Consider the following 18,261-nt stretch of genomic DNA (forward strand, 5'->3'; position numbering starts at 1 on the left):
TTTATTGCCTGGTAACTTGCCCTTCCCCTTTTTAAAACATCTTTACTGTATTTGGGTTCTTAAGTTCAGGGAACCATTGGACTAGAGAATGTTCGACTGCTGTTTAAAAAAAAAAGATCCAGTAAAGCTAGGCATGATGGTGCATTAGGAATCCCAGCTGAGGCTGAGGCAGGAGGATCACAAGTTCAAGACCGGCCTGGGCAACTTAGTGAGATCCTGTCTCAATATTTAAAACTAAATAAATAAAAAGGACTGTGGATGTAGCTCAGTGGTAGAGTGCCCCTGAGTTCAATCCCTAGTACTGCAGAATTTAAAAAGGGAGTTGGGGGAAGAAGGAGAAGGAGATCCTGAAAAAAATGAGAGCTTAAAGTAGAAGAGAAAGGCATGGGCCAACAAAGTGAGGTCCCTGAAGAGATGGGGTCTCAGTTTTTGGTGGCAGGAAGGGTACTTCCTCTAATAAAATAGGACACAAAGGCAGAGAGGTTTACAGACACAGTTGGGTTGAGGTATTGTCTCAGCTTCCTTTTCCTGAAGAGTATGAAGGAAGGCTTTCTTCTGAAAATGGGTTGTGGGGTGTGTGGGTGTGTGTGTGTGTGTGTGTGTGTGTGTGTGAGAGAGAGAGAGAAAGTTTCAGAGCATAGGGAAGGTAGGAGATGTTTGTTGTAAAGGAGAGGAGAGAGAGCTGAAGGAAACCTAGCAGTGTTGTTCTCAGAATACCAACTAGGGTTAGTGGGTTAGTGACCCTGGTTTTATAGCAATGGCAAATAACAGGTTGTTACTCTAAATGTCCTGTGACTGCATCCTGAATTTGGATTTAGGCAGGTAGGAACTACAGAAGATCAGGCAAGGTATTTTGGGACATTTACCAGACAACAATTTTAACAGCAGGCTTTGGAATCTACTTTAGACCCTTCCTGCATAAAAGAATAAAAGATTAACTTTTGGAGGGTTTTTTTTTTTTTTTTTTTTTTTTTTTTTAGAATTTGGTTCTACTTGCTTTCAGCTAATACAGATTACATGAAGAAGTGAATTCTGTGTGTAACTGTGCCATGTCTGACCTCACCTCACAAAGTAAAATATTACTGAGAATTTAAATACTGAAATATAGGTAGATGCTAAGCAATCTAGTGGTAAGACCCCCAAAATGGTGCTAGAATGATTTTATATACAGAGAGCAATGTAAAATTATACATACACACATGATGCATATCAAACTTTAAATGGCTTATTTTTGAGGTTCTTGAAAACATCCTTTTCTACAGCAGCTTCCTATATAATATGTTGGCGGAGCTTGATATTGTAACTTGCATAGTAATCAAATAAATGCTGTGAAACTGCTTTGAAGCACTAGAGAAGCATTGTTACATTTCTTTGTGTGTGGTTCATAAAGTACAAATATTAAACTTTTCACAATAGAACTCTGAAATAAACATTAAAGATACAGAGTTAAGTGTGTTTCTCTGGAGATCAATGAAAATTAGGGATTTTTTATAACATCATGGCAGTCAGTAAGAATATGCCATGGTTGGAGTAATTAGAGTAAACCCACATCCCTAAGCCCTCTTTGTTACAGTAGCAGGGTTTAGAGCATGTGAAGACAGAGGAATCTTTTAAGTCTGAGTTGAAGATCTAATTCTACCTATACCACTGCCAAAACAGTTTTATTTTTTTCAGCAGAAATTGAGCCCCATCTTTTTAGCAACCTTGTTTGTATTTACTTATTTTTAATTTACACAAGACAGAGCCTTTGTAAGAATCTTTTGATTCCAATATCCCTGATTTTATTTTTCTTTCAAGTAATATGTATGAGTGTTTGGTGACCAATTTTATTTCCTGTGTTATCTTTGCTTTTAGGTTCTTCGACTCTTTGAGGTTTTATGTACTTGTTTTTTAGTTATAATAAAAATTGTAAATAAAACATAACACTTAATCATTCCAGAAGTGTGGCATCTTGTCTTCTATCTAAGTACATAATGTGATTTTAATCTTCATGGAATTTTATAAATATTTGTGTTAGGAAGAGGTCAGGAAGTGAGTAAATGAGAACTTTGTCAGGGCAATGCACATGCTCTTTGGGTCTGTCACATGAAAAAGGCTGTTTTGTTCTTCAAAGAAATCACTGCCGTTGCCCTTGCTCAGATTTCTATTTTTCTTCTACTTGCTACTACTTAATTAGGAGTACTGTTTTTCAAACCACACAAAGGTATATTGTTAGCTACTTCTATAATCAGGTATAAAAGGAGAGATGCTTGAGTCCATTGGTATCTTTTTAGACCACTCATTGACATTTACCCAAATAATATGAGCCACTGAAATAAGAAGCTGTTAATTTGCTGCCAATGCTGTAGTAGTCATATTTGCTTTAATTCACATGAATTTAAAACTCACTTTTCATTTTTAGAAATTTAAATGCAAAGAATAAAGATAATCTTTAACATTAATGTTTAATTATTTTAAATTTAATTAATTTAAATGTTTGTATTAATACTACATTCTTTTATAGCATTTATTAAAGTGAATTGTTCATTTTGTTCCCTTGTTTTCCCATTTATAAAAATCACCTTTGGCTAGCACCTTAGTATAAAATTAGTATCTCTGATTTCCCTATAAATTCCTTAGTTGGTATTTTCTGATTTTCTATCACCATCTGTTTTTTATTTGGTTTTGTATTGTCAAGGAAGTCCCAGGTTTTGCTAGGAAATCTTCAGATTGGCAGCAGTTGCAAGCACTGGCCCTGGAATCAGTCAGTCTGGGTCCCACTCCCCTATCTACCACTTCACCAGCTCTGATCCTGCTCAAGTTATTTCAGTGTTTTAGTCTTCAGCTTCCTGACCTCTGAATAAGAACAGGAATAGTAATACTTAAAGCACTTGCCTCAGTCAAGAATGAGGAGGTGCTTCATGTTAACTATTTTGTTATAAATAAGATATAACAATATTTTGCTTCATAAGTTATCAGATTTCTTAGATATGATTAGGACTTCTTAGCTTACCAATAAGTGAAATTATTTCTGATAATCTGCTCATTGATGTATTTTGAAATGGTATGCTTAAGATAATTTATTATTTAGTTAAACCAAGAACAGAAGGCAGTGTTTGGAGCTGCTGTTTTGAATGTGTGTGTGCATGCACACACATACACACACACACACACACACACACACACTTTTATTTATTATATATATTTTTAATTAATTATTTCAGTACCAGGGATTAAACCCCAGGGGCACTCTACCACTGAGCTACAACCCCAGCCCTTCTTAGTTTTTATTTTGAGACAGGGTCTTGCAAAGTTACTTAGGTCCTCGCTAAGTTGCTGAGGCTGACCTTGAATTTGCCATCCTCCTGCCTCAGCCTCCCTAGCCGTTGGGATTAGAGATGTGCACCACTGCATCCAACTGACCTTATATTTTTTAAGTGAAATTTCTGTAAGATAGAAATTTTCTTTAGAGTAAAATTTGCTTTTGATTTATTTCTATTGAAATTACCATATGAGAACTTTCTATATTTGTGTACCAATTTGGAAACATGGTCATGAAATGACTGCATTACTCTTCTCATAAAGAATTGATTCTAATCCTCTGATCTGATCTTGTCATTTGGATTAGTTTTGTCTCTATATATATTAATATTTTTGAATAAATCATTGGAAAACTTAATGTGTGACATCATACCTTAGACTGTCATAAGAGCATTATACTTTTAAACATCCTTTCCAATGTTAAATAAGCTTAATAATAAAGGAAAGATCACATACACATTGTATAGATTTATTTACCATTGCCCTTGAGGCATTTAATTTATATCTTGGCAACTTAAAAATTTCCTCTAGCTACACTATAACAGGTTCATGTGTTTACTTGACCTTAAGAAAAATATTTATGAAAGAAGTCTGAAAGCTCGTCTTCATTTAAAGGCTATAAATAACCAATTTGGAATGGATCTTTTGAAACAAAATTGGATCTGCAGACATGATGGTTTATTTAACAGATGAAGAGGAGTATCCATTCCATGACAACAGATACTGTGGTGAACTGGAAATGAGAGCATGGTTTACGTCAAACTGGAGATCATAGAAACAAGGGTGGTTTTTCAGTTACCTGCTTTATTCTTTTTATTAAAGCCACTCCAAAAGAGCTGAGTAGTCTTTGTATGAAGACAGAAACAGAATAAAAAACAAGGGAAGCGTTAGTTTTGCAGTTGGTAATAGAGATGGCTCTAAAGTAGTTGGAGTAAGGTGTAAAACTGATGAACCAACCTTTCCACCCTCAGTCCCTCCCTTCCTTCCTCCCCTTTTCTTCCCATTCCCCCTTCCTTTCAGTATTTAGCAAAGGACCTAAATTGTTTAATCTTTGGATTGCCTTCTGTCCTTTGGATAAGAAGATGTGATCTGTTAAGGACTTGCACCATCAGGGTCAAGCTATACAGAACTGAGAATGCAGATGTCTGAATTTTGTCTGGCTGTACCACTAGTTCATATGTTAAGTGAACTTGAGCCAAGGCTCAGAATCTCAGTGGTGGTAATAAATACAATATATCCATCAATGCATTCTACATCCAGCCTGTCAAGGTTTTTTAAAAAGCAATTATAACTGTTTAAAATGCTGAATTTTTCAGGGTCATCCATTATATAAGTGCAAAGTGATATGATTATGTAATTTGAATAATTGCTACCTTTTTTTTATAAGTACAGAGTTATCAGGGAATTTAGGAGGAGGAGATAAAAGTCACACAATTCACCTTCTAAACAAGTCCAAAATAAATAGAACGATAGGGTTGATGACCTAGGAATGTCTTGTGATCGGTAAAATTGATCGAATCTCTACCTGCTTCTAGATTTGTGGGAAAAGTGAGGTTTTGGTACGCCAGGCATGTGGTGTCAAGTGAACTCATGTGAACTGGAACATTTTTGTCCCACTGTTGTGGTGACTTTGTACAAATAAACTAAGATAAGGTTGTCTGGTTCTGACAAGCATATTTGATAAGGAAAATGTAGCAGTACTGGAAAAATCTACAAGACGAAGGGAAAACTGTTAACATGTAATTTATAATTTTTTAATGGCTCCCTACCCAAGTGTAGTTCCTCTTTCCTCTGGGGAGACATATGTCAAACATCTGAGCCCTTAATTTATAGAGCCACTGTTGCTGCTTTGTATAGTTTCTTTCTTTGTTATTGAGGAATGATTCATGGTGAATGATTCATCAAAATACAGCTTTCATGCCACTGGCAGTTACTGTTAACCCATTATTTTCTGGACTTTAGCTTTCTGGACAGGTGTTTTGAAGTGAACACAACTCAGGTATGCAGTGGGGAGTTAGGGAGTGAACTTCCATCAAGGGGTAGCACACCTGCATTCTTTGCAAGGGTTGTCCAAGGTGAATGGGTGATGGTCTAGGGTGCCCACACCTTTATGTTGTTGGCTTCGGTAGGCCTTCAGGCATGTCAGTTTAGTTGGGAATATTTGTGAAATTCTTTTAACAGAGCAGGAAATGGACTGTCCCTAACTGAACTAACACTCCATCTATTGTCTCAAAACTTAGTTTCATTTTCTTTCTTGACTTTCCACCCATAGCTCATTTCATGATTTATGAGACTTAAAATCTTGGTGGCTGTTTCCTGGAATGAAGAGGTGTTTATGGTTTGACTTTTAAATGGGGCCTGTGCATATGCTGCCTCTTACTGCTTTCCTGACTTGGAGAAAGTGACATTCATTTGAGGATCAAACTCCAGTTTTCTGGCTTGGACTGAATTCACCCCTGAAGTTAGATTTTTATTTTCATAGAAAAACAGCAAACTTCCATGTTACTTTTTAATAATTCTTTATTAGGGCAAGCTAATGCCCCCCCACATTTGTCTCAAAGCCTTTGTACATTAAAGTTCTATTCTCATTTATTTCTGAGATGAAATATGCTTGAAAATAAACTTGTAGCATACTCTGAATAAGTTAATTTTATTCTAAAATCAGCCTTTAATGGATCTTATTTATAAGAAACTTTCTTTTAGAACTTTTAAAATATTGAATAATTGACTAAATAATACACACAAACTATGTGTAATATCTCTTCAAAGTAGTTTGGTCTAAATTAGAATTTAAAAAAGCAACATAGTTCAAGTATACAGTCACTGAAATAAATGAGGATTTATTGCTTTGAAGGGCAAATATTTTAAGGAGAACTATAGATAATTAGATTAATGGTATGTGTATCAGAATCTGGATATTTCCTTTAGTAGTGGGGCAGATATGTACACAGGTAAATACACCATGTGATCATTTGTTATGTAGTGAGGCAAATGTTGGAGAACATTACATTATTTTTTACATTAGCACAATTGTATAAATTATAATTTCATTATGACAGTTCTTTACATGCATATATTGTGTATTGATCAGGTCTACCCACTCTAATTTTAACCTCTGTCATGCTCCTTTTCCTTTTCCTGGCCTCCTTCTTAGTTGTTAATAGTCCCTCTTACTTACAGCTCTTCCCCCCACAACACACACACATGAAAGAGAAAACATGTTATTCTTGTCTTTCTGTGTTGGCTTATTTCACTTAGTTTGATGACTTCCAGTTCCATCCATTTTCCTACAAAAGACAGGATTTCATACTTCCTTATGAAGACTGATACTCTGAATAATACTACATTGGGTATACATACAGTATTCTCTTTATCCATTCATCTGTTAATGGGCACCTAGGCCAATTCCATGTCTTGGCCATTGTGAGTAGTGCCACAATAAACATTGGTATGCAGGTGTCTCTTTTGTATGTCTATTTCATTTCCTTTGGATATATATACCCAGGAGTGGTGTAGCTGGATCCTGTGGTAGTTCTATATTTAGAATATTGAGGCATCTCTATATTGTTCCCCCCCCCCATACTGTTTTCCATGGTGGTTGTATTGATTTACATTCCTGTCAAAGGAGATTACTCTGATTTAAGAGATTAGCATTCACAGAGTAGGGGTAAAAATAACATTTAATTGAAAAATGGGAGAGAAAAGATGCTTTCAGGGAATACAAGGGGCAGAAGTTACATTCAGGGTTGTGGTGAGACAGGAGGTGTCTAATTGATGACGCTACCCTGACATGTGCTGTCACAGGGCACTGTGTGGGCAACTGGAAAAGGAATGCTGGGATGGTTTGGCCTGGGAAGGTGTGGCAGCAAGAAAGGGCATTTCATGCTAGCTTTGGAGGGTGGGAAAGATTTGGGAATCTGGGTGTACTCAAAGGGAGAGAAGAGTGCAAATGTCAAGACTCAACAAGGGCAGTAAGACCTATTTTATCCTGTCAAAGTTGAGAGAGAAAAAAATTAGCCAAACTGAAGAAACTTGAATGCAAGGCTCAAGAATTTAAGTTGTATCAGGAATGAATTTGGGTTTTCTTGACGCTCCCCTACCTAGAAACCTTTAGTGGTCAATGCAGTGTTTTGAGAAAATGATTAGAAATATGTGGAAAGATTTGGAAGGTGGAAGGACTAGAAGCAGAGGCAGCAGGTAGAAGGATTGAATAAATCTGGTAATAGAATACATGAAGATGTAGAAGTTCAAGTGAGGAATTAATAATGATTATACTCTTAATACCCAAAAGGTGGTAAACTGAATATTTGATACTTTGGGAGAGAATATTTATTTAGTCTACAGATATTTAATGGTCATGTATTATATGTGGTAGGCACAGGGGCGAAAGAAGATAAGTGATGTCTCCCCACGTGGAGCTTATATTTAATTAGAGAAAGATAAGAGTTTACATTTAGTGAGCAAGAGAGAGTATTAGGTAAATGACAATTTCCATGGAGAGAATTAACAAAATAAGGGATAAGGAGTGATGGAAAGGGGGTGTTTCAGTCTGCAGGATAACATTGGGGAAAGCCTGAATGTAGGGAGGGTGGGAGCCCTCCTCCCCAGCTACATGCTGAGGACCTGAAGCCCAGCAAGAAGAAGTGATAGGGAACCAGATATGCAGTGTAACCAGGGAACAGAGCATTTGGACCTGCAAGCCATGGCCGAGAGTTGGAATTTGACTCTTGGTCTGACAGTCACAGCAAATACATAAGATTCCTGTGTTAGCAGTCAGATAGGAAGAACAGTTAGGAGGCTGTCCCAGACCTCCAGGTGAGATAAGATCGTAGCTCAGACAGACCTAGAGCAGCAGAGAGAGGTGGTGAGAAGTGGTGGAAGGATTTGTTGATAAGCTAGATGTGGTTATGAGAAAGAATGTAATTGAGTACTCTCAGGGTCTGTGTGGTGGGCTTGTGTGAATTAGTCATTGTTTCCGGGCAGAAGCAGATCTGTTCCTTATTTCTGAGTGAAGAAGACTCCCCTCTTCCCTAGGGCACTTTGGTGGGAAGAGGCTGCTTGGGTACCCCTATTTGGCTGAGCTGGCTGTCTGTGTGGCTGACTCAAATGCAGCAGCCCTGAGTGACTTCTGGGGCTTTGGAATGAGCACTGAATTGTAGTGTCATTCCCAAGGGGAGAGACTGGAAGAGCTGACTGGGAGTCAGGGAAGGCAGAGCAAATCCGGTTCTGAGACACCTGGAGGTAAATGTCAAGTAGGCAGGTAGAAACAGACTTTTGGAGCCAGAGTGGGCAGCTGTCAGGGTGGTTGCTGTTTTTGAGTTTGAAGTGTCAGTGTGGCAGTCAAGTACAGCTATGGGGTTGGGTTTTTGGAACAATGATTAAAGCTCTAGATTGGAAAGTCATTCTGCCCAGAGTACATACGAAACACTTGAGGGACATTATGTTGAAAACCAAGAAAGATGGAGACTGCCTTGGCATATAATTAGGCTGCAGAAAGGGGGCAGGGGATGTGTGAAGCAGCCAGCAGGAGAAGCTGTATCTTGGGAGAAAAGTCCTGAGAGAGTAGGGAGTGTGAGGAGAACAGGAGGAATGAGGACTTAGGAAGCTGCTGGAACTTCTGAGAGTACTGTTCAGAGGCAGCAGTGGATGAGAAGATAATGTTCAGGGAATTCAAAACTATAAAATACTTCCATGAAATATGCACTTATGGGGGAACAATAGGACCAAGTGTTCATTTTTCAAAATGGGATGTTGTGTCTGTATTAAGGCAGACAGAAGGGACTGAGCGAAGGGAAAAGTTGGAGATGCTAGAAACAAAGGTGCTAAGTAAGGGAGCACAGTTAGGGGAACTGGAGGACTGTTGGAAGGAATGGGTAAAGAAGTGGATCTCAGAAGCGAGGAAGGAGAGATACTTTTTGATTTGAGGCATGGAGGGAAGTGAGAATAGGTATTAGAAGGAAGTATTCTGCCTAAGAATGAGGGGAGAGATGAGAGGTTTTGTCCCAGCACAGTTGTATTCAGGACCATCACTGTTTTATGAGTAGTCATTGGTGTTCAAGACCTGAATGAAGTATGAAGGAAGCTAATGAAAGAAATAATTGTCAACAACAATGGGAGACCAGTGGGAAGTATGAATGGTCACTAGTAATCAAGCAGCATGTTGTGATCCAAGAGCACAAGGGGAATTCATAGAAAGGATTTAGAACTGATCTAAGAAAGATGCCAAGAGCACCTAAAAAAAAGAAAAAAAAAAGGTCCACAACCCAAAAGAGCATATCAGTCACCTGGAGACTAAAATAAGACTATGTGGGTGTTTACCTCCTTTCCCTAAAATGTATCAGCTTGAAGTGTAAGGTGTGTACAACTAGAAATGGAATAGGGAGGTGGTTATATATACTTAAGAATATTCTGAGTATAACTTTCTCCTACCCCTACAGAGAACACTGGACTGTTCAGAGGGATTGACTTCCGGGGACGGGCTGGGCAGGAGTAGTAAAGAATGGCAGGAAGGGAAGTTAATGGACTGAAGGAGTCCATTAGCTTTATAAGTGATACCAACACTAATAGTCGGTAATGTTATTTTCTTTGGGGGGACAGTTGAGGTAGTTCCTATACTGGAGAAATCTACATAGTTCTTATACTGGAGAACTTTAAAGACCTCTCTTATGTTCATGAACCTCCCAAGTAAGAGATTTACTATTTTAAGGATATATCTGATCACAGGACCCTTATTTTCATGGAGCATCTTGTGGACTAATTTCTACAAAACAGGCTTAGAAAATACTGGTCAGTTTGTTAGTTTTTAAAAATTCACAGGTTGTGGGAAAGGAAAGTCATAATGCAGAGAATGTCCAGTTTAAGGTCTTGCAGCACAGCTCCAGGACTGTGGTGTTGTTTGTGGAGAGCTAGGCTACTTTCCATCCCTCTGATTAAATTTGTTTTCTACCTTTGTGTTCAATATCAGTTGGGCCATCAATACAAATGTTGAGTTTGCAAAGCATAAGACAAAACTGGGAATTTATGATATATTTACAAACAAATTGTATGATCAGTAGTGTAGTTTTTCATCAACAGTGCTGGGTTGATCCACCTTTTAAGCAGTTTTAGGGTTCTCTAAATGCTCCAGTTTGTACCACAGGGGCAGTGAACCAAAGACTCAGTGAGGTACAGCTCTTTGTTCTTAAGTTTAAGATGATAAATACTGAGTTTTGTGTTTGAATATTGGCAAGGAATCTAGTCATTGGTAAGGGAAGTTATTACTGGCAGGGATTAGATATTTAAATAGCATGATTTAGTTTTTAATGAAGTGATGAATTTTATCAGTATACAGACTTGCTCAGAACTGAGGTGTGCTAAATGAGAAGAGTGCTAAAGCATTTTCAGTTGCCCCAACTAGATAAATACCAGGTTGTGAGCTTCCATTCTTTTGTTCCAACTGATATCATTCCATTCCTACCCTCATGAATCTTATCTTTATTATTTAATCTTCCCTCACAATCCTGTTAAAAGCAGCAAATACCACATGTGTGTTTATTTGGTTATAGAAGTGTACTCAAGATAACCTTTTGCGAGTGATCCAGCAGAAGTATTCCAAGCACATAGAAATAACCAGTGACAGTTGAACACTTTGTTTTCTCCTGTGGATGTCTGAACTTTCTTTTCTTCACAGGTAAAGTCAGTGATAAACCTTTTGTTTGCTGCATACACTGGAGATGTATCTGCCCTTCGAAGGTATGTTATCTGGGTGATTTTCCATTATTGTGAAGTTTGATGCTGGATAAGCAGCCATGTTAAGGCTAAGGTCTCACTTCCATTTCTCTCTAATAAAAACGACCCAAACAAAACTCTTTATTAAACCCCCACTTTCAATGCTTTAGGCCTGTAGCCGTCTTATTCTTTTGCACCTTCTAGAAAAGCCTAGATCTCTGTTTCCTCAAGTGGTAACTTATCCAACTAACCTAGCTAGTTAATATTTGAGGTATACTATTATTGGATAGTACCTCCCCATCCCACATTCACTCCCCATCTCTGGTGTGGGGGTGAATGGGGGCATCTGGTGTCCTGCAGATCATCAGGATTTTTAAGACAATATACTACTGAATACCTAATATAGGGTCTGACCTTTAAATGGAAAGATGTTTAGGCTTAATTTCCACATTTGTTTTAAAGTCCCAGCAGTACTTGTAAACTTGTAGACTGTCAAGTATCAGATTAAAGAATAGAAACCTCTATGTGCAACTTTACTACTAGTTTCTTACCCTTTTGAGACATAAAATTTGGTATAGCTGTACCTTTCTTCTGGAAGTTTGAATAATAGTGTGATGAAGCTTAATTCTGTGAGAGATGGCTAATGTTTCATCCTACCCCCAGACAGCAAAGATAAGGTTGTGGTGAGGGTGTCTTTCCCAAGACACCTGGGTACTGGGTAAAGGGGCTCTAGTTGCCATTAATGCACCTGGCAAAGATGGCACCTGTCAGGCCCTGAGATTAAACTTACAGAGTGAATGTTACAAGTGTGAACTGAATTTATTTTATGTATACTAAATAGTAATTCTTATGAATTTTCAGATTTGCTTTGTCAGCCATGGACATGGAACAGCGGGACTATGATTCTAGAACAGCACTCCATGTAGCTGCTGCAGAGGGTAATACATACCCACTCATTTATTATTATTTTCCCCAGAGTTAATTTCTACTCAATACTAAAATCTGTTATTTTTTGTGGGGGGTTAGGTCACGTTGAAGTTGTTAAATTTTTGCTGGAAGCTTGCAAAGTAAATCCCTTCCCCAAGGACAGGTAAGCACTTATATGCCTTTTACTATAATGGGCAAGTCAGTATTTTATTATACAAGATCACAGTATTCAAGTGATGGTATATGTAAATCCACTAAGGCATTTCAGTCTGCTGTAGTGTCTTACAAAGGCAACAAACAAAACCTTGTTTCTGCTAGATGGGTTATTTGATCTCCCATATCCTGTTTCTTATCTAAGAATGGCATTCTTATTTAGAAAATTTTAGGTTTGACTATCAGTCAACACATTACATGAAGAAGAAAGTTCTTTGTGTTTGGAAAGAGAAAATAGAAATTCTTTCCTCACAGGGCTTTTAACTCTACAGGTAGACGAGGTAAACATTTATGGAAGCATATGCATAAGAGAGCTGTTAGTAAAGAACTCTATAATGAATACACTGGAGTTTGTTGAGAATCTTGGATTTGGTTGGAAAGCTTTAGAAAGCTTTGTGGAAGTTGAATTTTAGTCAGTGATTTGGTGAAGAGAAGAGCATTCAATCTACAGTGGGAGAATTTGCCCTGGATATATTCTGGTCCTTTCCTCTCCCTCCTGGCCCACATGACAAACTGCTACCCTTCCTGTGGCAAATGCTGTCCACAAAGTAGGCAACACAGGGGTGAGGGCACAGTGCATGTCTGTGTATAGTGAACTTTGTATTCAAATACTTGGATATTATTTACTGGAGTAAAGTGGATAAGTGAGTACTAAGAATAAAGGTTTAGAAGATGTGGAAAATATATTTGCTGGAGAGGTCTGGATTCAATGTATGAAGAATGAGAGTTGCTTTAAATTTGGAGCAAGTTATTACTTTCTAGGCATTAGATGTGTTTATTAAGCTATGTCTAATTTTTAAAAATTAAGGCCTGTGTCATGCCATTGGTTCAGCTTGTAAGAATGAGAAAAGTTATTGATGTTAGTGTCTGAAAATTGTTAGCAGTTTGAGTGTGGTAACACATCTGCTTATCTAACTTTACTCCTATAGTTGTTAAAATAACATGATTAAAAAGACCTTTGTTGGCAGTATTCCAAAACCTCAAGTTAGCATGACAATCCTCTCATTTATCCCCAAATGTACACCCTTCTCAGCTCTTTATAGAGGAAGAAACCAAAAAGAGTATTTCCCCTGTTTATAATCCCAACTAAAACACTGACACATGCTGGAAATATTTACTGTGCTTTGTATATTTGAATTTCCTCCCTAAATTGGCCTCTAAGAATGCAGAAGTAGAAGAGCCCACCTGAGGGGCAAGTTAGCTAAGTTAACTATTCAACTAATCCAGGGTGGAAGCTACAGACCTAAGACAATTCTTTTTCTCCATTTCATAGAATCAGTATCACCTAAAATTATAAACTAGGCTTGAGTGAAATTAGTATATTCTTTGAAGTTGATTATTTTTCATTGTTTCATGGAAAAAGAGTTGTAAAATGGTAACTTATGGTTGGTTTTCAATTCCTACAAAACCCACATAATCACATGCTGTTGAAGATGACTGAAAAGTCCCTCTTTAGAGCCACTGACTCCCTCAACTAGGGAAGGCCTGTACAGAAGTAAAAAAAAAAAAAAAAAATTAGTCCAGCTGTTTTTTGAGCAACACAAAAAAATACTTACCTGATTTAAAAAATTAAGAACAGGTTACCAAAAATGTTTAAAAATGAGACAATTTTAAACACTTTTGGTTTCATAATGTGACCAGTTAAGAAAGCAAAAGTTTGCAGAGAGAAAGGAAAGAAGGAAACAAAGTGGAGAGAGTGGTCCATGAGCCCACAGAGGAGGACACTGGCAGTCTCTAACACAAATAGAGAGGGCAGGAGAAGGGCCTCCTCATTTGTGCTGAATCAGGGAACTCAGACTCATCCCTGCCCTGAGTTGCAGTGGTGAGTTCACAGTGCTGTCCCCTCTTCATTTCTTCATATCCTGGAATCGTTATTTACCTTCTCTAAACAGCACATCCCCAGAAGAACACTTAACAAGGAAGGGGAAATGAGTCTTCTGCTTGGCTAGAGGTCTAGGTGAGCCCACAGCTTCCTATCCCAATGGAGGTGATGGAAATGTCACTTTCTCTGGGTTAGTCTTGTTCCTCCCATACATGTTTAAGCCCTCGTAGTTAACCTCATGATTATTTCTAGACTTCTGAGATTTATTGTGATGTTTGAATTGACAGGAACACAAATTTCTGTCAAAGGCTAGGATATATATCTGAATTCCTTTTTGAACATTTTTATTTAAAAAGTAGTCCTTTGGACTTTTCTTGAAGTCAAAATTTAGCAACCTTAGAGGTGTCTATTATGTCTGTCAAAGCTAAGTCTTTCCTTATAAAGTTCCCTCCATAAGCACTTGGACATATAAACCAGTTCCTCTCAGAGATCTTTTTCTCTTCATCCTCATACCCAACTTGTCTGTGAGATGTTTTTAGATTATAAATCCCTTTCTGTATTTCTACTATTGATTTTTACTTGTAATATTGCTATAGTGGTTAAACCTGCGTGGCTGTTTAACCTATATTTAAAACCTAGGGATGCTGTATGATCATCTTCATATAGAATGACCTAATGACCCTGTCCATACTGTGCCACTTGTTTAGGTGGAATAACACTCCCATGGACGAAGCACTGCACTTTGGACACCACGATGTATTCAAAATCCTCCAGGAATATCAAGTCCAGTACACACCTCAAGGAGACTCCGACAATGGAAAAGAAAACCAAACAGTCCATAAGAATCTTGACGGATTGTTATAATGGTCTTAAATCCCAAGATTTAAATCACTTACCTATTTAATTGTGGAAAATGATTATGAAGAACGTGTGTATTTCTATCTGGTAGTGATGTATATTTTACATTTGTCATTTCAGTGTTACCGGAGTTTTCTTCATTGTGCGCACAGGACAAATCTGATCTCTTTGGGAAAAAATAGAAATAAAACAGTCTCCCTCCATAATGTGAGCAATATTTACCTCGTGCACTGTATAATTTGATGTAAAAGAAATAGTTACCAATGCTAGCTTAACTGTGGTCTTCATGATTCATTTGTGTGTGTTGTGAACTTTAAATTTATGGTGATGATCTGCTGATACACATTTATACATTAAGCTCTGCTGTACAGTCTGTCCAAAGGGGTCAAGGCTGTCTTCAGAAGCAAACAGTGTGACTTTGAAGACTTTAAATATGTAGATTTAGTTTGAGCGTTTGAACAATATGCAACAATATGGTTGAGTGTTTAAAATGTCTCCCATCACCCTTGCTTCATGATGTGACTCTAAAAATTAAAATAGTTAACAGCTATTAGTAGGATAGGCCAATTTTGATCAGAGTTTATCAGGGAATATGTTTAAGACATGTTTGGTGACCAAAACATATGTGTGAATATACTGATAATACTTCTGAAAAATTTTCCTTTTTTGATATCCCCTTAGTCCAGCCTCTCTTCTCAGACTTCAGCTGTCTGCCTCTTCCCTCTGGCTGGGAAAGTGAGTGCTGGTGTACTATGCAGTTTTCATGTTTCCACAGTAAGTCAGAAAATGCCTCACATTTCTGGTATCAGAGCTAGTACTTTGCCATTTGTATAGAGGATGGACCAGAAAGAAATTGCTAATAAGGATAAATTAGTCCTATTTATTTGGTCTGAAAAAACAAAGGCATGTGCTGCTACAGCTCTTTAAAACTTATTTTTTCAGCTCCTAGATAAAGACAAATTCAGAAATGTTCTAAGCTACCAAAGTTATTATGACAGTATGGGAACTGCTACAAATAACATTTGTTTTTAAACCTGTTATTAAAAGTCTGCAACAAGATATTTGTCGTCATGGGGGGGACCACTCCAGATTTTTTCTGATCCTCTACTGTATAATTTTTGGTGGGTTCTATAGTTCAATAATGAGAAAAAGTCATTCCATTTTAAATTGAGACCCATCATTTTGTCTTAGGGAGTTAATTCATGATTAATTTAGAAAGTAGGTAAAAGGGGCTTCGGAACTGAAGAACAGAATTTTCTAGTAAATGCACATACATTGCATCCTATCATACCTCAAAGAGATAAAGGGGTATGTTAGTGAAGATTTCTGATATTAAGCACACTGTCCATACACGTGTACACATGGACTTATTTGAAGCTGTTTAGTGAAATGAGCAGAATTCTCAACTACATGAATGCTAGTTGTTACCACATTAATGTGGCAATTCCCCCTGCCTCCCAATCAGCATAGACTGCTGCTTCCAAGCTTTATTATGCCTGATGGCACTGTTAACTCCAGCAGTCCCCTGGTGCTTTGATTTTTGCTTTTAGTCTAAGTCAGTAGCTTTAGCCTCTGCCCTCCCAGTCCCAAGGTCTGCACCTTGGTGAAACCATGCCAGTGTTCCTTAGCTGCTCAGGCACAAAGACTGCTCCTGTGTTCCAGCATCTGTGGGGAGAATGGAGGGTGGGCACCACTCTGTCCCTGCCCCACAGGTCTATTAAGCCATGCAATAAGTTGTATTTGCAAGATGCTACACAGGAGCAGCATTATCCCCACAGGTACTGGGGTGAATACATTTTAATTAAAATCAACAAGGATAACTTTGCCTAAACAGCAGCTTGCTCTGCACGATTAAAATGAAACATAAAGGTGGTCTAGTTGCATGGTTAAAGAATACCAATGAGTGGTTTTGAGGCTTTTATCTAAATAATGCGGTTCTGACTATTATTCAGGAACAAAGAGAGTTTTCTTTTATCAGATCAAAACTGTTTTGTAAAATTTTTTTATGGTTTAGTTAAGTGTGCCATTATTTCCCCATAATGGTATCTAAGACTTTGTGCCAGGTGCTCTGGCTGTTTGCTACTGGCTGGTAATAATGAGTACATTTTATTTAAATGCTTGTTGAATGCTTGTTTACTGCTGCCATCAGTAAACTCCAAAGATCTTTTTGTTTTAGCTTTAGAATTGTATGTTTTGTTTTCTGTATCCTGAGAGCTTTGGACGGTTGTGTTAATATAAAGCTTTGTGTACATTGTTGTTTTTACTGGTCTTGGTTCTAAGTCTCATCTTTGGCAATGTGCTGTACCCACTGCTGCCCCACACTGCCTGTAGCTGCAGAGTTGGATTTGCTATCGATACTGTGGTCTCTATAGCAGGGACTGAATGACCCGATAATGGATCTGGATTCTTCCTGGAGATTACACAGCTATGAATGTATTTGCTTCCAACATCTCCCAAAGTGAATCTAATCTTCAAACTATAAATTGTTAAGTATTCTGAAATTGGGAAACACTTTATTTTAAATGAAATCAGTTAGTGTTGCTTTTTACAGCATAATAAATACATGTATGAAAAAAGTGCGAAAAAAGAATTTTCTTAAAACAACTGAGGTCTTTCTCTTATGATCCTGGGTTGAGAACTCTGCTGAGCATAGGGACTGTTTCCAGTTGGTCAGATCCATTTCTAATGCCTACTATAAGCCAGGCAGTATGCAAGGTGTCAGGTGGGGTTACCACAATGACCAAGCTAAGAATCCTGTAAGGAGTTCATCCTTAAAGATGAGGGGATGGGCAAGGCATGTTCTAGCTCTCTAGAAGTTAACACTATCCTTTCATTGTTATGAAGTGCTCAGTAAATACTTGTTGAATGGAACCATTGAACATATTCTTGAATGAGAGGACAGGTGATTTTCAAAAAGCCTTAATCTACTCAGAAAGCTGAACCTGGTGCTGCCACACTAGGATCTGAGTTGGACCAGCTGGCAAACTTCAGCTCCTGCCTAATTCATTGTACATGGAAATGGCATTCACTTCCAGTGCCAGAAACCCTGGTCCTCAGAGCACTCTCCCTTCAGGCTTAGGGTTTGTTTGGTTTTCTAACCATAGTGAAGGTACATGAACACCATGGCGGTCAATACATTTTCATCTATCAAAGTTCTTTATCACAGACTAAATTGCTTGGCTGTAGAAACCACAGTGTTGTACCATCTTCCTTTTAGAAATGCAGGAGACATCAGAAAGTCTCTCATCCAACTCATTCCTCTATTGATGAAGCTGGGACTCAAGAGAGGGCCATGATATAGAACTCTTAGTCCCATACTCTTTTCCTATATCCTACAACAAGGTCCTGCCCACTGTGGGTATAATTTGCATTTTAATTATTAAAAATTCACATTAGCTAACCCTAACTCTAACCCTAACCCTTCTCCTCTATGG

At 37.9% G+C, this 18,261-nt stretch overlaps 1 protein-coding gene across 1 annotated transcript in view; it reads left to right on the plus strand.

Annotated features, from left to right (window-relative positions):
* Gls (glutaminase) overlaps window positions 1-17,441 on the plus strand; it is a 78,874-nt gene extending 61,433 nt beyond the window's left edge. Inside the window, exons 15-18 of the mRNA XM_047543637.1 lie at window positions 10,970-11,031; window positions 11,869-11,945; window positions 12,034-12,097; window positions 14,677-17,441. Coding sequence (XP_047399593.1) covers window positions 10,970-11,031; window positions 11,869-11,945; window positions 12,034-12,097; window positions 14,677-14,833 — 360 coding nt within the window. The 3' untranslated portion in view covers window positions 14,834-17,441. The remainder of the gene's footprint in view (window positions 1-10,969; window positions 11,032-11,868; window positions 11,946-12,033; window positions 12,098-14,676) is intronic.
* Window positions 17,442-18,261: the final 820 nt, after the last annotated feature.

The sequence above is a fragment of the Sciurus carolinensis genome, chromosome 3 (genome assembly GCF_902686445.1).
Source record: "Sciurus carolinensis chromosome 3, mSciCar1.2, whole genome shotgun sequence".
NCBI lineage: Eukaryota > Metazoa > Chordata > Mammalia > Rodentia > Sciuridae > Sciurus > Sciurus carolinensis.